This window comes from Aythya marila (genome assembly GCF_965140915.1).
Source record: "Aythya marila genome assembly, chromosome: 3".
In the NCBI taxonomy this organism is placed as follows: Eukaryota; Metazoa; Chordata; class Aves; order Anseriformes; family Anatidae; genus Aythya; species Aythya marila.
The window spans coordinates 58,033,952-58,053,212 of record NC_139044.1 but is presented as its reverse complement, the minus strand read 5'-3'; the positions used below and the strand labels follow the sequence as shown (position 1 = coordinate 58,053,212).

At 43.9% G+C, this 19,261-nt stretch overlaps 1 protein-coding gene across 7 annotated transcripts in view; it reads right to left on the bottom strand.

Annotated features, from left to right (window-relative positions):
• Positions 1 to 19,261, bottom strand: part of NHSL1 (NHS like 1) — a 165,064-nt gene that overhangs the window by 34,866 nt on the left and 110,937 nt on the right. For 6 of the 7 annotated variants that reach the window (XM_082756790.1, XM_082756791.1, XM_082756792.1 and 3 more), the window contains exon 2: positions 13,232 to 13,384. In XM_082756790.1, the coding sequence (XP_082612916.1) occupies positions 13,232 to 13,384 (153 nt within the window). Of the gene's footprint in view, positions 1 to 13,231; positions 13,385 to 15,155; positions 15,289 to 19,261 lie in introns of those variants that run through there. The other variant, XM_082756796.1, reaches the window with a different exon arrangement.

Genomic DNA, 19,261 nt, shown 5'->3' with positions numbered 1-19,261 from the left:
GCTCATCACCACAAACCAACACGAAGAAAACCTAAGAGGTACATGGGAGTGAAGTTATTTTTCTTCTCACTGTTGGGATGAGGCCTCAGGTCCTTACTGACCACTTCTGCAGCTCTCCAACACCAGGCATTACTGGATGGATGCCCCAAGAGCCACGGGCTTTTATGGACCATGCTCTGGTATTACCTGCTTAACCTTATTTATTCTCTTAACCAAGGAGATGAAGATGATGAATAGCATACTTCATGAAGCCCAAAAGATCTCCCTGAACTATTGAGGAAGACAACACTGAATGTCTGAAGACCACAGCAAGTTCAATGAGAGAGCTGACAATAAAACAGTTTATCAAGCTCACAACCTTTGTTAGTCCACAACACAAGATCCAAGTAACTTCAGAAGCTATTGCAGTGATGTGGCTGCAGAAGCCAAGAGAATTGCTGCAGATTGCTGAAACAAACCACCACAAAGGTGACTTATCCAAAAGAATAGCTTCTTTATTTACTTAGTGTCACAGTACATTTCACAGCACAGCAAGAAACACATCCTCTAGACGGCACCTGAGGCCAGCAAACCTCATCAGAAGCTTCAGAGAGAGATCTTTTACTTTACTTTGCAACAGCCCAGAAACACAACAGGAGGTCGATCAACCAGTACAGCTAATTGAAGTTATTGTCACTGCCACACCAAGGGTAGTAACTTCTATCTGAAAACTATGCTAGCCGAGGAGTGCACACACCATCTAATCACTCTCATAAGGTGCACATGGTCTTCTGTAAGCAATCAGCTTTCTATTTTTCAGCTAAATGTTTTGTAGTTACATATATATATACACATATAACCTGGAAGAAATACTCTAAGAAAAGTTCCAGACACGGATCCTTTTTCCCAGAGGGGCAATACCTTGTCCTAGTCCCACAGCCCCATTATGCAAACAGAGAGGAGCACTAGATACTGAGTTAGTGAAAAAGTTCCTACAAATAAGCATGCTATTTCAGAGATGTCTGAACACATAACAAAAGAAGAGAGTCAGTTCTGGTTATTAATAATCTTTGGTTTTAAGCATGTGACAGTACATTAGTGCTAGCTGAGCCAGGGATATGCACAGTCTTGTACCCCATGGCAGGGCTGCCATCACTCACATTATCCAATACACAAAAATGTGTACAGGCTTTCCGTAATTTCTGCCTAAAAACTGCCAGGGCAAAACATGGGAGACTGCATCAGGCAGGACACAAACAGCGACTCCTAAGGATACGTCTGCCTGAGATCAACTCAGCAGCACATGCACAGCAAGCTCAAAATACGCCCTGTGTGCTGCATTACCGTGCACAGATCTGAACTGAACTGTGCAATAATACTATTTTGCCCCAGATGAACCGGTTTTGTTACACAAACAGTAGCCTTTTGCCCAGGAAGACGAGGAAAAGCCCTTGGCTTGGCAAGTGCAACGGGTGGCCACACTGGGTGATGTCATGGTACAAAGGCTGAGCTACGTCCGTGTTTTTCCCCCTTCATTAGCTCTGGGGGCTAAGTGCAGAGGTGCTGTGCACAGACTTCTGCTGCCTTCCAAGTGTTTTTTTCTGACTACATAGAGTTTTAAGTTAGTTCTTGTCCTTTTCCCCCTATACCAGTGATATATTAAATGTCAAAACTTCTGTATTATAAGTATTGCTTTAAAATGACTGTAGTCATATTACGCTATAATATAATTTATCCCCACTTATGTGACTAAATTAAACCTTTCCTAGAGAAGAAAATTTTGCCTGAGGTTGAGTTTTGCCATTCACAGGGTGGTTTTAGTTAGGCATGAAGAAAGTGTGTGGGAAATGTGGTTTAAAACCTTTTAAAGACTCCCTCATCACTGTCACAGTTGTTAGAGCATGGTAGATAGGATATTCAGGGGATGCATGACAGGAGAAAATGTGTTAAAGCTGTCAGTGCCCATACCATTACATCTGAGTTGCTGCCATATAATCAACCCCTCATATGTCTCCTCGGCGTTTCATTACTGCAGAGTTCACTAAATCCCTGTGTAAGACACCAGCACGCTAGGGATGCTTCTCACCAGCAATATGTGAGCTAATTGCAGTTCCCTCTTCCAAAAGGGGCAATTTGCAGGCAATAGAGCTGAGTGCAATGCTGCACAAGAATTTTGAACCATGAACACTGGATTCAGTGCTGTTGTGGAGCTTAGCGAGCTTTATTAATCCTTATGTTTTACTATTTTTGGCAATACTTCTGTAGGACAAGGTCTGAAGGTCAGACTCCAGCTGAATAACTCAAACTCTCCAGTAAACCCTTCTGGCCTCTGTGGCATGCAGGCAAGCCAAGGGTACAAAATACCACCAAGGCCTCTCAATCCTGAAGATCTCTTCAATTTACACTAGGAACTTGCATTTAATTCCGTTTGACCCTGAGCTGATAACACACGGTAGCAAGTCTCGCATACGTGAGCTATTTACTGCTTTTCAAACAATTTGAAACCATATTCTTACACGAGAATTTGAGTCGCAAATCACCTGAGTGAACAGAAGGCACAGCTCAGACACCTCATCCCTTCGTTTGACATGGTATTACTGTGAAAAACCAGGATTAACGAATACCTTGTCTGCTCAGTCAGATGCACACAGTGTGTTGCTCCATGATGCAAGAAAGATTGTGTTTTCTGGGAGAGGACTGGATGTGCTGGGCCTTTTCCTCTCCTTTGGTAACATTTCTTATTTCATACTTGCAGAAATTTTCCACGAAAACTCGTCACAGTATCTTGGAAGTTTGCATGAAGCAAAATGCACTGCCCTGCCAGCAACAGAACTGGCCAGAGGGAGACAGCTTCTGAAAACAACCCTAATGTATCTGTAAAAATATTTTTTATTGTAACTGTTCAAAGCTGAATGTCATGTTTTCAGAGGCTTCTTCAGAAAACTGCTCTTCTGGCAGCAGGTGAAAGGCCTGGGCCCTCCCTGCGTGGTGCAGCCCCAGCCATAGTGCAGGGCCACAGCTTCCTGCCACCACAGCCAGGCCCAGTCCCCGATGCCTCGGGCCTGAACTTGTAGCTGTCACTTGCTAAATTAGTCCTAATGAGATTACGCGTGTTTAGTATGGCTCACGTGACTGTTGCAGGATCAGGCCATAAGCTCTGTAGGTGTCTACATCCACACGAACACACATGCTGTCACAATTAAAGAGTTTAACAAAAATAAATCCACCTGTCTGTGTTTCTAAGTATTTATTAGCAACCACTGTTGTCTTGAACATTAAACGAGCATGATATTCACAATGTACAGATACAGCATCAAAGCTATTCAGACATCTAAATAACTTACTTAAAGTAAATAACTTACTAAATAACTTACTTAAAGTAAGCACCTATGTAGGTACTCATTGCTTGGGTTGAGTGACAAAAGTCTGAAAGCAAGGACAGAACAGCCCTGAAACACCTGAGCTGGCCTCATGCCCAAGGAAGAGGGCCTGGGGACCAGTTGCTAAAAGCCAAAGAAAAAACACTGGATGGATCAGGGGCAGTTTAATGGAGGAGGAAGGCACCACACACCCAGCTGTAGAAAGGGAAAGGCCATGGTGTGGAGGGCGAAAGGGGAGCAGGCAGCATGCGCTCCGTGTGCCTTCGCACTCCTCGGGGTTGTCCCACTGTGACCAAGGGCGAACAAGAGACACGCTGACAGCTGCATCTGCATGCCTGAAAAATTACCTCCACTACGTTCAGGGTGACTTCTTGGCAGAGCCCCTCAAGTTGTAACTTGTGTTTTGTAGTGGGTGGTTTTTTTTGTTTTTTTGTACTAGAAAAAGGCTACTATCTGCAAGAGTCAGCTAAACTGTCACCTACAGAAACAAATCTGCTGACTAGCGTATTAAAATACATTTATCCATTCACTGCACGTATCACTGGAAAACTACTCCCTCAGGTCAGATTTTTTATTCCCTTTTTTGCTTTAGGCATTGCAGCCATTCCCTTCTGTGGGAATGGCTGCACACACAAACCTCCTTCCTCTAAGCCAACTACAAACACTGTCTTATAAATACAGACAGACTACAGTACAGCATACATTTGTCTTACATAAATACACTTTTCCAAGAGAGTGAAAAGTGTCTCGAGAAACAAACTTTTAAAAAATAACACATTACTTTATATATCACACTGCTCTTTAATAAACACAGTAATGTAATATATCACTGCTTTCTGTTTTAGGAGAACTTTTTGTTTTCAAGCTGATAAATAATTGCATGTAAGTTTAATTTACTTCAGGCACGTTTTGAATTTGTTTTTCCAGCTGAGGTGAGAAAACTAAGACCTCATGGGTTTGTGAGGGACAGGACTGGGTGTCAGAAGACCTGGCTTCCAGACACGGGATTTCTGCTGTCCAAGTGAATCCCCTCAGGTTAGATCCAGGCAAGAGCTGTACATCTGTAGACAGACATGACACCACCTAAATTTCACAGATATACCTCCTAAATGCAGAGTTGTAGGGGGTATCTACCCTCTGCCTGCAGCACATGGGCACATTGAGGCACTGGGATAAAGCCAGCTAAGGAAGAACCCGAGCTGCCTTACTTCGGGTCCTCTCCACACAAGTAACAACCAGCGCCTGGTACAACACTGCGGACATCTCTCTCACAAGGAGCAGAAGAATGTAACAGGGATTTCAACATCTCCACTTCTGAGCACTGTGTGCTTGTTATCCAATGGTTGCTTAAAGTAAAATGCCTGAAAGGATTTTTCAGTAGATAGGATTTAAAATTATTTAAGGGTGAGATGAGCTCCAGACGAATATCCAGCTTACTCATGGCATGCTCTATTAGGCAAAAAGGCTGCTGCCTTAATTATAACAGGCACAGCTACATGTTGTGGGGGACTGGTCACACCAGTGTTACACTGGAACATGCCCTACAAAACTGGGTCCCCTTTGGAGGGTGTTCCTGCCTCCCTGCCTACTTTCTGAACTGCAGTACGACAGGGACAAAGATTCTGGACTACACATGAAGCCCAGTTAATAGGAAATTTCAGGAGGTAACTTTTCAAGATAAAGAGCTTGCTGAGAATGATCAGTCCTGAAACTGTAATTAAAATGAGACGCCCTAGTTCAAAGGTCTTTTCTGGTTAGTAAAGCTAGCAAAAGTCACTGACTTTCACTCTGAGCCTCTTTATGTGTCCCTCATTTACAAACCAGTGATAAGAATGCACAACTCTCTTTGTGTGGATGAAACAGCTTGTATAAACGTAGAGCTGTACAAAAGCAATCTGGTTTTCAACAAAGATCTCATGCTAAATATGACTTTAAAAAAACAGCTCAGTTTAATTCCAATGCAGCATCTATTTTTGTCCCTAAATCTAAATGAGGCAGACAGCTTGCCTCTACTACTTTATATTCCTCCCAAAACTTCATTCAGCTTGGATCAAATCCCATTTCTCTTAAATGTATAAATCCCCATATCATCTGCAGAACTTGAGTATCACAGGGAGTGCTTCTATATCAAAGCTTTAAAATATGCTGTAAAGCCACAGCAACGATGCACTTGTGTATCAACTGAACTGTGACCAATTCTAACTGTAAAGCAAGTTCATGAACTTCAGCTGTGATATATCCAGTGTGCTGGTTTGTTCAGACTCCCGTTTTAATAGGTCAGGAATTTCAACAGATATATACTACCATGCCAGATCAGCTGGAAAAATTTCTGCTTAACAGTTCTATCTAGATGCTTTGGCTAATACCAGCATTTTCCAGTCCATCTACCTTCCTTATTATTCACATCTCTTTCCCCAAAATGTAATTTGATAGTGCTATTTCTAGATTTGTATTTTTACAGCATCACAGAATGGCTGAGGTTGGCAGGGACCTCTGCAGGCCATCTGGTCCAACCCTCTACTCAAGCAGGGACAGCCTGAGCGGGTTGCCCAGGAGCACACCCACGTGGCTTTTGAAGATCTCCAAGGAGTGAGACTCCACCACCTCTCTGTGCAATCTTTGCCAGTGCTCTGTCACTTGCACAGTAAAGAAGTGCCTGATGTTCATACGGGACCTCCTGTGCTCCCGTTTGTGCTCATGGCCTCTTGTCCTGGCACTGGGTGACACTGAAAAGAGCAGGGCTCCATATACATACAAATACATATACAAAAGCATAAAACAACCCTAGAGACAATCAACACTGGTATCCAACAGACTTCTTTCACACGCAAGTGTTGTATGAAGCTGCAGGCTTTAAACCTATTGCCAAAAGTTAGTTATTTATTACAAGGCTTTCTTATTTGTTGAGTAAAAAGAAAGTCGACCAAGTCTACCAGACCTTTCCAATACTCGAGCACTGCTAATTGTGTTCCCTCTTGCACAAGTGCCCAAGCCCAGCTTCACAGGTAGATTTAATGACAGATACTATGCTAAGTTCCCAGAAACAAAGATGTTTTGGGCTCCACAGGATAAAGATAACCCTAATGGAGCCTTCTCCTGCAATGGAGAAGTCTGCTGAATGGATACTTCAAATAAATCTAACTGAAAAAATCTAACTAACATAATGTACTTACGCTAGGTCTATCCTCTGCAATGCACAAGTGCCCTGTTTTACACTGGGAAGGGTGTTCTGGCACAACAGCAGGCCACCTAGTCAGGCTGGGAAGCCCACCCCTCCAGACCAGCCTCCCCTGGCTGCTTCAGGGCTCAGCTGTGTAAATGCACAAGGATGGGGCGTGAAGTGCAGCATTTAAGTAAAGGAGGCATGCAGTTTGATTTTTTTTTCCAAGAGTCCAGATCAGGTGCAAGCCTTTAATAAGGATCCAAACTAAAAGGACCTCTGAAATATGAAAATACCTTTTAGAGTTTTAAGTAAATACAAACACTTTGATCATTTCTATATTTCTTTTTATGAAGCTTTTCAAAGACAAATAAATGTAGTCCCACCCATAGCTCCCCAGGTGGTCGGTATGACTTAGCCATACAGAAAACCTATCTAAAGGCACCAAAATGCAACAGCCATTGCAGATTATATTTGTTAACAAGCTGTCACTGGGAAGTGCTCAAAATAGTTATCACCGTTTGTCTTGAGTTAATTTAAATTTCTGCATGAGTGTTATACCACTACATTTACTGGTGACAACATGTCTTAAGTTTAACAGTTTCTATTTGCTTCCTTTTGCATGTTTGATGCTGGCATTAAAAAACATTCTCTACACTTTTTCCCTGGCATTTTTATGGATATTTGTTGTTTCTTAAGACTACTGAACAGAGATGATACAAAAATGCAAAGGAAATTTCTGATGTTTTTTCTCCTGGGACATTTAATGTTCAACTTAAAGCTACCTAAAATGCAGCAAACAAGCGTGTATGTAACACCCCAATCTAAGAGAGGGAGATAAAAACACAAATTGGAAATCAGCTGAAAGTCTGATAGTACTTGTGATGGAAGTTGCTTACCTACCACTGAAACAATTATATCAGACAGTAACACTTCAGATTTCTTCTCTCCCACTAAAGGCACAGATTTGAAACAGGGTGGGGTTCGATAATCTTTCAAACAAATCTTCCTCCCGACTCTGACTTCCATCAGAAAAAACGAAGAAAACATGTTAAACTGGTTTAAGGAAATATCATTAGTGTTTTGAAACAAATTTTAGACTTCTTAACCCTTTTACTAGAAATGCTTTCACTTCATCATGTACGTATGACACCATGCAATCAATCTATGTATAACCACCCTGTATGTTATTATACACTCAACACTGCACTACATAACTAAACCTAAACATAGGGAATCTAAATCCTCCCAACTAGCTCATTTTTTCAGCCCCAGAGCAGCATTCAAACACATGAACTGTAGACTCCCAGTAAAATTCTGCTTAGTTTTCATTTGAATATTCCTTTTTTCTTTTAATCTTTTTTCCCTCTTTAAATTCCCTGTTAGAAAGCGTGGCTAGAGTATGGAACCTGGTTAAAACCATCAACAGACATACTGTGAATTAATTCAGAAACTGTAAAAAAGACAGGGTACATGGACAGAACCACTGGCACTAACTTGACTGCTGAAACTAAAATAATTAGAATAAGTTGATTTCAGAAAACATGGTCTACCCCTAGCCTTTAATGGTCTTTTATTTTATTAAGGTTTCCATCTGCTATGAAATTTGCATCTTGATATCCCTCTGAACCTGAACTAGACCAGTGGTTCCCCTCTACTCTGCAGCTCTTTAATGAAACATAAGATTATTTTAAGTCCATAATCTTCTCAGCAGGATTATTGACTTGTAGGGCTGACCCTAATATTGCTCATCTGAGCAGTGATCTGGCAGATGCCCTCAGAAGACAAAGGGTAAACACGTACCTGTCTGGAGGGTCTTGCAGCAAGACATAATAGCGGCTTTATGAGTAACTACTTAAATCCGGTTTTATTTGACAATGCTAACCAGATGTCTCCTAGAAAACAAATCAAGTGTTCCAATCACTGCTGCTTAAATACATTCCTTGAATTTGGCCAACAAAGCTAAACAGAAGCCACTCTCAGCCAAATCCAGCTCTTCTGAAGATGAGATAATAAATGAATCATCACAGACATTGGAACAACAAGCCCTATACTATATACGTAGTTTGAATCAACACAATTACGCCAGGGGAGGGAAAGGCACAAAGTGCAGACACTTGTGCAAGAAGCCTCTGCAGCTATAGTTTGAAAAATTAGTATGAAAGCATATCCAACTGTTCACACTGTTTACAGGTATAAATTTCTCAGTACATATCTGCCACTTTAACCCACTGGGAACGACAGCCAGTCCAAGCAATAAACAGCAGTGTGCACCAAAACATTATCCCCAACCTGCAACTTGAACTGAGCAGAGAGAGCTTCACAAGACCCTTGAGGAACATGCCATTGGCTGAGAGCCTGATCTGTTTTCAGGACCCTACACTGCCAATTGCTGGAACTGGAAGATGACTGCCTCTTGCAGATCAGGCCACATATGCCCCCTGCCTCCTAGTACTGCAGCTGAGTTATATCCACATTTCATGGAGAGCACAGGACGGTTCAAAAAAAATGCAGAGCAAAGTGAGTTCAGGTGAGCAGCTGGACTACACTTCAGACCATGATCCTTTATGTACTACAATGCTGCAGAGCAGCAAGACAGATCTGCTGGTGCACACTGACAGGGGCTGTTTGATGGTGCCACCAGCCTGACTCTGGTCAAACACCCACTTAACCTCTTGGCCTCACAGGCCAAAAACGCTGTAGGATACACTGCAGTAAGCGTCCACAGTGGACTCTCAATGCCAGTCCAACCACTCTGTAGACATCGGCAACACAAGACTGAAAAAGCCAAGCAGTCTTTCAGCCTTGGAAGCTGAAGGCACGCAGTGCAAGGAGGTAGTTTTGGGGTCTGGACACCATGCAGAGCCTTAGCTCTTTCTCACCATTCTTCTTCTTCACCTCCCATTTCCCCTGCTCCCTAGGAGGACGCAGTGGCACAGAGCACAAAGCCACACAACACTCCTCAAGGGCCAATATCATGTTGTTCCCACCTGAACATTTGTATCCTGGGAACAGAAGGTGACCATGGAAGCATAAGCAAGAGCCCACTTCAAGCAGGCTCTCAGGAAAGGCCTGCTAGAGCAGCTTGGCCATGAGAGTAGGGAACCAGGTGCCTTGGATGGCCCAGGCTTGACATCCAACATGTCGCCCCATCTGCTCCGCTGGGCGATCCAAGGTCCTGGCTGCTTCCCCAGAGAAAGGGAGAGCCTGTTTTATCCACTGGAAACAAAACGTTTAAAATAACAGGAGCTACCACCACCAGCAAAGAACTGCACCATTTAGTAAACTGCCTTTTAAATCATATTGCCGTGGTACCATGCGAATGAAGTGCAGCCCAATTAGCTCTTCTGCTCTAGCAGCTAAGCCACTGAGACTTTAAAGTGACATTAAAGACTTTCATTTAAAATGGGCTTCTAGTAGTTACGCAGCCTGAGTTCAACATTTTCAAGTCACTGATTTTAGTCAGTAACAACTTTACATTTTAATAGAAAGTCTAAGAAAGCCACCCCAGTTCTTGAGAACCGAAACAAATAGCGTGCATCACAAACTTCCCAACTTTCAGGTGCTTCATTTTCTAATTCAGATTACTAGAAAATATTGTGGTTTTGTTTTGTTTATATAAAAAAAATCAGATGGCACCCAAGCACCTGCATGCCTAAATAACAAATAGCTTTACCTCAGTTGTGAAGAAATTTGAATGAAAGATCTCACCATTTATACTTGAAAGTAGTTTTGCAAAGGAAGAGCTCAGCATGGTCCCTTGATTTTAAGAGTGAAAAAGTCTAGTTCATAGGTACAAAAATCCAACAGAATCCCTCCATGTAACATCTGTGATCACAAGCTGCATGAAATTTCACAGTGCAATAAGCAGAGGACATTTCAATGTATAGAAATAGATATATTATAAAGTAATAAATTGCATTAAAAAAGTCACTTTCTCCTCCTCCAAATGCAACACTGCTTCTGCTAAAGGTATGAAAAGTACACTGAGATCACAGAGCAGAGAGCACTTGGTTGGGTTGTGTGTGTTGGTTTTTGTTTTTGTTTGTTTGTTTGTTTGTTTGTTTTTGTTTTGTTGTTGTTGTTGTTATTGTTGTTGTTGTTGTTTTGTTTGTTTTTTTTTCCCCAGAAAAATTAGGTTGTTTGTTTTAGCTACGCCCATTCTGTCAAAATTTGCTGATTTCTTAAAATTGTACCAGCACAAATAGGTTTGACCTTCCATTATTTGAAAAGCTACTCAGGATTTTATCTGGTTAGTATTAGGTGGGTGAATCTAGATGGATAAGAACACCTTGACAGAAAGGAATATCTTGCCTGAATTATTTTGAAAAAAATATATACATTAAATAGAGGTGGTTTAAATGAACGTTGTGCTCTGCAAGTGAATTACTATTGGTAACCCAAGTTTTATACTTAACTTCTCTCATTCACTGGGGCAGCAATGAATGCAGCAACAAAATAATAGCCTGCAATCAACTTGCTATGGACCATTACTTTTCCTTCCAGCCTTCTATGCTATAATCACATAGTACTAGGCAATTTACTTCCTATCCATTAAGCAGTTTTGAAAAAAATTGTCTATTCTGAAAACAGCAGGTGGAAAAATAGTTCAGTAGTAGTCACAACTACATAACAATCTCTATAACACCTCTAAGCTAAATGAAACTCAACTCTGGGCAGAGAACTTTTAACCTAACCCACCAAATGTGCTCAGGAGCACTGGTGTCCTCCCGATTTCACAGTGCTTGTTGAAGGGTAAAGCTGGTAAAACTTCAGGCAATGCCTCTCTCACTGCTCAGAGCCCCTGCAGGCAGTAATGAAATTACTGAAAATGGTGTTAAATTCATGCTGTAGCTACCGAGGACAGCTACAGGCCACAGTGAGGAACTGCTTGCGAGGAAGAAACATGGCCAGGGAAAGAGCTTGAGGTAAAAAGTAATTAAATAAATAAGAGTGGAGTTTTGTTGACTATGTCAGCAGCTGGAGGTCTGCTGAAGGCAGCAGAGTAGCTTTGTCTCTCTCTCTCAATTACTTCCCTGAAAGCATGGAATTTCATTAACAAGGAGCCCCACATCATGCGTATATGCAAGTTTTATTTACCACAAATATCTAATTGGTAAAGTGTAGTAGTACTGAATAGTTGTGGTTTGTTTTTTTTTTTTATAAAGAGATAGGTTTATGTGTTGTTTTTTTGTTTTGTTTTGTTTTGTTTTGTTTTTATAAAGAGAAGCAGCTCTAGAGAAAAGTCCCAGCAGATAGAAATAACTTTAGGTGTGTAAGCTGGGGGAAGCAGCATATGATAATCAGTTTCATACAAATATATTAAACTTATTGAAATAGAAGATGCAGAGGTTACATTTCCTATAAAACACAAGAAAATCAGAAGAGCATTTTAGCCTGTGGATTTTTCTTTTATAATGGAACCACGCAGAGAATAGAAAAATAGAAGAACAGTTAAGTTGTAAGTTAGGGCTTACAAAAAGCTAACCATAAACAGTATTATTTTAATCTAAAGGAGGTATATATATATATATATATATATATATATATATAATATATATATACACATATATATTTGAAAGAACTGGTAAGTGTGCCTGTGAGGGAACAGTAAACATTTCAAGGCTAAAGCACTGCACAAATGTATTAATCCAATATAAGTACAGAGGAACACACAGGCTATCATCTGAGCCATGTGTGAGCTAATAAACCTGGCTGTCAAGACTACCCTATTAAATGATAACGAAAGGCACCTAGTAAGAGATAGTGAAAATCAATTAACTGGAGAAACAGCAAGAGAAATAAAACATGACAGCCAAACACTTCTCCACTCAAGACATATAAAATGAAGTTTTCTGCATGTTTAAAAAGCAGAAATATAGTATTAAACTAACAAAAATATACCACTCTTTTAAATCAAGTTAACTCTGTGAGGTATCGAGTGCCTGTGGTTCCTGATGAAACAAACAGGGACTCAAAATAAGCTGGCCCTTTGCAAAATAGCCAATGTAAAGAAAACCCCGTTAATGATTTCCAGAACATGGACAATACGCTGTAATTTCAAGCTCTTTTGGCCCAGAAAGAGCTGTTTCACAGTCCTCTCTGCTTGCTGCCTGCCCACTGCACTAACACAACTCAATGCATGCCACACTGGTGAGTATGGCATGAATACTAACGGCAGAAACTGGTCCTCAGAATAACTCTGCACCCTTCTGCAAGAAAGCTGTTATACTACTGAAAAAGTCCTTGTGAGTCCTCTGTTCGCCATTTCTTTTCCCTCAACACCTTTTCCAACGTTTCACAAAGATGCACATTCCCAGAAATGATACTGTACAGCAACAAAAAGGGTCGCTGAATGACATACCTCTGATTTGGTTCTTAAACTAACACATAAATGGAATAATTCAGGACTTACTGAAATGGAAGGCACTGTTTTTGAAGCGCTCCAAAGACTAAATGGGAACGGCCAAAACCCACCAGGTTTTCTATTTTTCCACTCTAGAGTGCTCTGCCAGGTAACAGACTTCCTTGTTTCTCAATAGCAGAAGTATTTTCCCTTTATCTCTAGTGGTAAACCCCACTCAGTGTTCCACATGTGCTGTAGCCAAACCAAACAAGTTTCTTCTGACTCCTACAACTTGGACTGCAAAGACTGTTGCAAAAACCACCATAGCTTTAGGATATGTTAGCGCCTGTAGTAGCAGCATCTTACCTCTCAGTACTGACTTGAGGTTCAGCTTGGCTTGTCGGTGCAGGTCCTCCACACAAGGTGGTCTTGAGGAAGGCAGGAACACATTTTCCTGCTGGTGCCACGGAGCAGTGTAATGGACAGTCCATCTGCTCTCTTCATCTAAGTTGGAAACAGCTGCAGAAAGAGACAAAAAGAAAGAAACTAAATGCTACTGTAGGTAGCTGCAGCATGTAACCCCATACGTCAGTTTGCCATGCATCCTCTTGAAACCAAAACGATTGTTTTCATAGAATCATAGGATTGTTTTTTACTACAAACAGATTGCTTTTCACCATAAGCTTAGGTCCACTATAGTTTACAGTCCAAATGCTGTCTAGAACCTCGCTTCCATGATAGTTTAAAAGCCCTCCTCCCATTTCTAATCTAAATGCATTCTCCTGCGATGTGTAGGAAATACCTTTCTATCCTCCTGTGTTTATATTTGCTGATGAATTTATTGTGAACTTGGAAATGTTTGCTCCCTCTAGCTCCCAGTCTCAGCAGATTAAATCAGTTTTCCTGTCCCCTGACCCTGCCAGGAGCTTCCCCTTGCTCAAGGGTGACCCTGAGAATGTGACAGTCATTGTGAGAGATTACGACAGGTTCATTTGTACTGTGAAATAACCTTCTCTGACCTCACACACATACAAACCAGGAACCAAAATTCAGCTAAAGCCAACAAATCAGCTACTTCACATTTCCACAAGTGGAAAGCAGGTTTGGACAGCAGTAACTCAATGGGGAAATACTCCTTGGAGCAGGAGAGCACTAAAGAGGGGTTGCATTGGCCACATCTTCCCTGCCAGTATGCACATGAAAGTAACGTGCTGACGCTGCTCAAGTTCAAAGTTCCCTGCAGACAGTCAGTAATGAATCAGCCAAAGCACATAAGTCTAAGATTTGTTTATCATTTATGCTTCCCGAGAGACAGCCATTACCTTTCTTTTAGAGTTTATCATCAATAAAAACTTTTACAGTTGAATGGCCACGTCCCTCCGCCCCGCAATAAACAGGAAAAGGGCAGTTGGGGGTCATATTTTATGATCCCCCAGGCAGCGTTTGGCTTGCGGCCAGCAAGCTGCGTATCCTTGCTCAGCTCTCCAAAGCAGGAAAAAAAAAAAAAAAAAGAGAGAAGAAAAAGCCACTACAGCTGTGCCACCTCCCAGGCACCTGTTTTGCTGGGTCGGCTCCACTGCACTGCCCTTGCTACCAGCTCTGCATCTTCCCTTGTTTCCACACTGCAGGTGGATGTGCGCGGCTCGCTGCCCGCAGCATCCTTGCCGAAGTTTGTGCCGTGCCTCTGGGGTAGCAGAGGAGGTGCGTCAGGAAGCAACGCCAAGGCAACAGCCACCTGGAAAAGGGCTCTTCCCCTAACACCACAGCCCATCCGCTGGGATCGGTTCAGAGAAAATAATCTGTACTCACATCAAAGAACATAAAGTTGTGAGGCTTAAGGCATACCTACGACATAGTGCTCAATGCCTGTGTTAAAGGGACTTGGGGGTGGGGGGAGGTTCTCAGATAAATTTCCTCACTTGTTTTCAGGGACCTCAGAGAAGCTTTCTGATGACTGCCAATCGCTCTCCTCACCTTCAGGACGCCTTGGTCCCACACCCCGTCCCCTCGCTGCAGTAAGGGACGGCCACAGCCGGTCTGTGCCTGCTCTCGCTAACCAGAGGCAAACCAATCCCAATTACAACCCGGAGCTGGCAGGTGGATGCCACCGCACCCGCAGACGGGCAGAGGAGGTGGCAGTGGCACAGCAGCCCATGGCAGCCGTCCCAGGCCATTTCCTCACATCCTCAACGGAGCGGCAGCAGCGGCCGCAGGGCAGCGCGAAAGCCTGAGCTGTGCTCCCCTGCCGGGCTCCTTCCCCGAAGGGCAGCAAGCACGCACGGCTACTTACTCTTTCTCTTCTTGAAAAGTTTCACGAGAGATGTAAGCTTTTTGTTGATGAAAACCACCATTTTCAAGGCGTTCGGCGGCGATACTGGAGTTTAAATCCCAGAAAAAGTCGGAGGTGCCGAAAGGTGACCACTTCTCAGCCTGGTCCTGCTCAGCCCCCGTGCTCCAAGTTTCTCTCCTCCAGCCTTCTCCCTTTTACTCCCCTTCAGCCACAGCTTTACACCTCCCCGCTGGTGCACAAACCCACTGACAAGCCCTTCGCCCGAATTTCTCCCCCTCGGATGCAATCCAGCGGGCTGAAGACCTCCAGCCTCAACACACAAAACGTGGGGAGGAAAAGATAAAAATAAAAAGCAACCAATTAACCCCTAATTGCCATCCACGCTGCCCCAGGCCCACGGCTCCCTGCCTGACGGCACACTGTGTCTGCCTGACCCTGCCACCTCCAGCAAGGGCCAAGCCCAGCTCTCTGCTCGCCACAGCCCCAGTGGGGCGGGGAGGGGAAGGGAAGGGAGAAAAAGGGAGGGGAAAGGAGAGGAGGGGAAGGGCAGCCGCTCCCTCGGCCCTACAGAGTCTCCCCCTCCAGACACGCTGCTCCCCCCCCCGGCCCCAGGCAATCGCAGGGACTGCAGCAGCCCGGTCATTTCACATATTGGATTTCATTCAGCAGCGCTCCCAATTTATTCTTATTAGCGTCAGCCCGGACCAGATACATGGAAAACAAAATCAAGTTATTTCTGCCTAATGGAAGACCTGTTATTTGTCAAATGAAGCTCGTGCACGGAGGTGAAACAGCCCAACTTTTTGCTGTGCACGTTCTATCCCCACGCCCTAAAAAATAAATAAGTATCAAGGTCCACAGCCGTCCTTCCTAGGAAGGAACTGCGGTTTTGCAGCAGTTAAAGGGAAAATGCTAAGCAGCGAGTCAATGTGCTCAGCAGGGCATGCCCTTCACACTGTTAAGACTCAAGAAGCAAGCCCTGCCTCACAAAGCAAGCTTAGGAAACTGCCTCAGGTTAACAATGCGAAGGATTTTTTCCTCAGGAAAGAGAAAAATGCCAGCAGCAGGGGTCTCAGCCTGACCCCAAAGCTGCAGCAGGACCTGGCCTCTGCACTGTAAAAAGCAGATGCTCCAAAGGAACTTCGCTCCAAACTTCACCACGCCGCCGAGACGCAGTGCCACACAAAGGGCACAATCAAAGTGCCCCCATCAGTGTCTGAATGCACTGCTACTGGTGTTTGATCAGTATTTTCCAGCTCCTCAGAACTGGCAATCACATCATGGGTTGGACACCAAGAGTGCCAGGACTTCCCTGCAGCTGCTGAGAGCCCTCCTGATGGGCTCACCTGTGCCAAAGGGACAGAAGACCCCCACGCCATGGCAGCGTGGTGGGGAAGGCACCTCTGCTTCTGCACTGATCCCCATCATGCACCTTACACAAAAAATGACCCCAACGTCAAGACTCTGGCAACAAGGTGACTGCTCATTGATATATCACCCTGTTTCACACAGCGAAGACTTTAAATTGTCACCTTCGGACTTGTAGGCCTCATCCTAAAGAAAGCAGGTACTGCCATTCAGGAGGAACCTGCTTTGGACATTGCAGCAGAAATTATAAGCTAACTTTCAGGTGACAGTTTAAATGGCATCTTCTAACATAAAACTCTGAGCCAGGAACTCGTTTTTTAGTGTGGTGTTGATCTTTTTTAGCGTGTAGGAAGTGCTTTTGCAAGTGGGAGGAGAAACTACTGTGTATTTGCACAGGAGAAGGTGACGCTTTCAAGCTTGGCCATAGACACAGATTGATCCTGAGGCCTCTCGGGCATCTCACGGTGGTTCAGAACCTGCAGGCAGCAGATGCCATCCCCTTTTCAGGATCAGGTCTCATCCCTGGTGTTCTGCCGTCTTCCTGGGTACTTAGGACAGCTTGGGAAACTCCTCCCTTTTTCAATCTCCTCCTTTTTTCACCGTGGGCTGCTGAAGTGTCCCAAGTCCAGGGTTGCTCTTTGTTACTGGATCCTCCCCCAGCCCGAAGCATTTCTCCTTCCTGAAAACAAGCACTTGATGGCTGTCCTCAAGCATGGAGGCACAGCTATTCAAAACCAGTAACAAACAATCCATAAAATATGGCTGCCTTTCAGCCTCCCTTTGCCTTCCCTGTGGTCATGCTGATAAGGTGGCCAAGCATCAAAAATCAGTGCCATTGGGGATGCCTCAAGGAGCATGTGTCTGCATTGCTCAGAGTCTGCAGTGGGTCAGCATTAACCCCAAACTCATCTTCACTGGAGACAAACCCAGTGGTTTCCATGAAATTCAGCATGTTGTCTCAACCTGTTTTTCATACAACACTTTGCAAGGCACAAAAACTGTCAGCACAACTGGCTCTGGTGGTAGCTCCCCTAGGGCTGAAAGCATGAAGGAAGTGTGCTTCTCTATAGGTGGTCTTTTTCCACATTGGGAAGAGAAGAAAAAGATGGGACAGTTTGAGAAAACTCATGTTGTACTCACTACCCAAACAGACAAAGGCCTTTTACCCTCCAACTTTGCCAGTCCAGCGGTCAACGCCCACATCCCCCAAAACAACACCACCAACACACTAAAAACTATCACCTTATGAGCCTGGCTGGCAGCAGGCTGGGGTGGCCCTGCTCCGTGGCACACTTGCGAGTTCACCTTGGAGGAGTTAATATTAACCCGCTGCCTCAGCTCCCACATCCTCGGAAACGGGGATGACGCTGATTTGCCACCTCACACAGATACTGCCACGAGCAATAAAGAAAATGAGTAAATTAAGTGAATAAAAGAATAAAATGAATAAAGAAGTTTTTCCACTGATTTTCATGCAGGAGGGATGTGCCCAACACACATACCAACTTCATGGCATTAAACCACTAGCAGATGTATCTGCCTTGAAAACGAAACTTTAAGCGGTAAGCCCTAGAGATTTTATTTAGACAATGGAAAAATCCTCCATTAAACAGCTGCATAACAGCATTGTTACTGTTTTAAGAGAGGAAAAAAAGAGAAAATGTGTAACTGAACCAGGAACTGCACGTCAAGAGCTCTTCCAGAGAGCCTCGATGCAATAACCAAAAGGGAAAGTTAAAACGCTGGAAAGCAGATGGAATCAGCACCATGAATCAATGCGTTTGCTTTTTACCGATCTCAGTCACTCGCTTGAAATAAAATTTCAAATCAAAATCAGCTCATGTGAGGCTACAGAGGAAGAAGCCTTTGGCAAGGCCGTTGTATTTTTAAGGCCATGCTGCCTGAAAAAATGTACCTGTACTTCTACTGGGGACTTCTGTCATTAGGAAAACTAACACGAAGCACCTGCAATAAGAAACACCGAATGTAGCTGTGTTCAGGCTTTATTGCTGCTCTGGCCACCTTCACCCATGCCTCCAAGCACTTGCTGGTGTTTAAATGGATTCAAACCCAGCCCTGCAGACGACAGGAATTAATAATTTATGATTGCAAGGGCTTTTTTTTCCTCCTTTCAGAGCCGATCTCGTCTGGCCATCTCCTGGCATTTTTCAGAAGAACAAAAGTGCTCCCCCCACAAAGGCCACCCGTCCCAAGCGGCGAGGCACTCAGCTGCCCTCCGCTCTCCAAGCGAGGCCACTCACAAAGGCCTCTTTCAAGGCACCCTCGGCCTGGGTGAAGCACGATACTTCCCCAGCTACCAGGCAATCGCAATTCATTAGACCTGCGATCAAGATGAAGAGGAGAATGCATGGGGGAGAGGGAACAAAGGACGAGAAGTATTTTATCCCAAAGCCACCACAAAAGAAAAGAGGGACCCCCGGCCCAGTGAACTCATGGGGAAGCACCAAGCCTGTCTCCACGCAGGCAATTACCGGGCAGGTATTGCCTTAAAGAGAGTCCCTTCATTTATTCATCCCACGAGGGATTACAGCTCCGGGCTCTGGCCAGGGGGCTGCCTGGCGGGGGAAGAGAGGGGAAGATGAGAGGGAAAAGCAGCAGCAGCACAACCTAAGCCAGAGAGGACAGAAAGGCAGCAGGCGGATTGATCTGATGATCCTATTTAGGTCACAGCACAATAAAGCTAATTCATTCCTTTTGCAATTCAAAACATCTTGCCA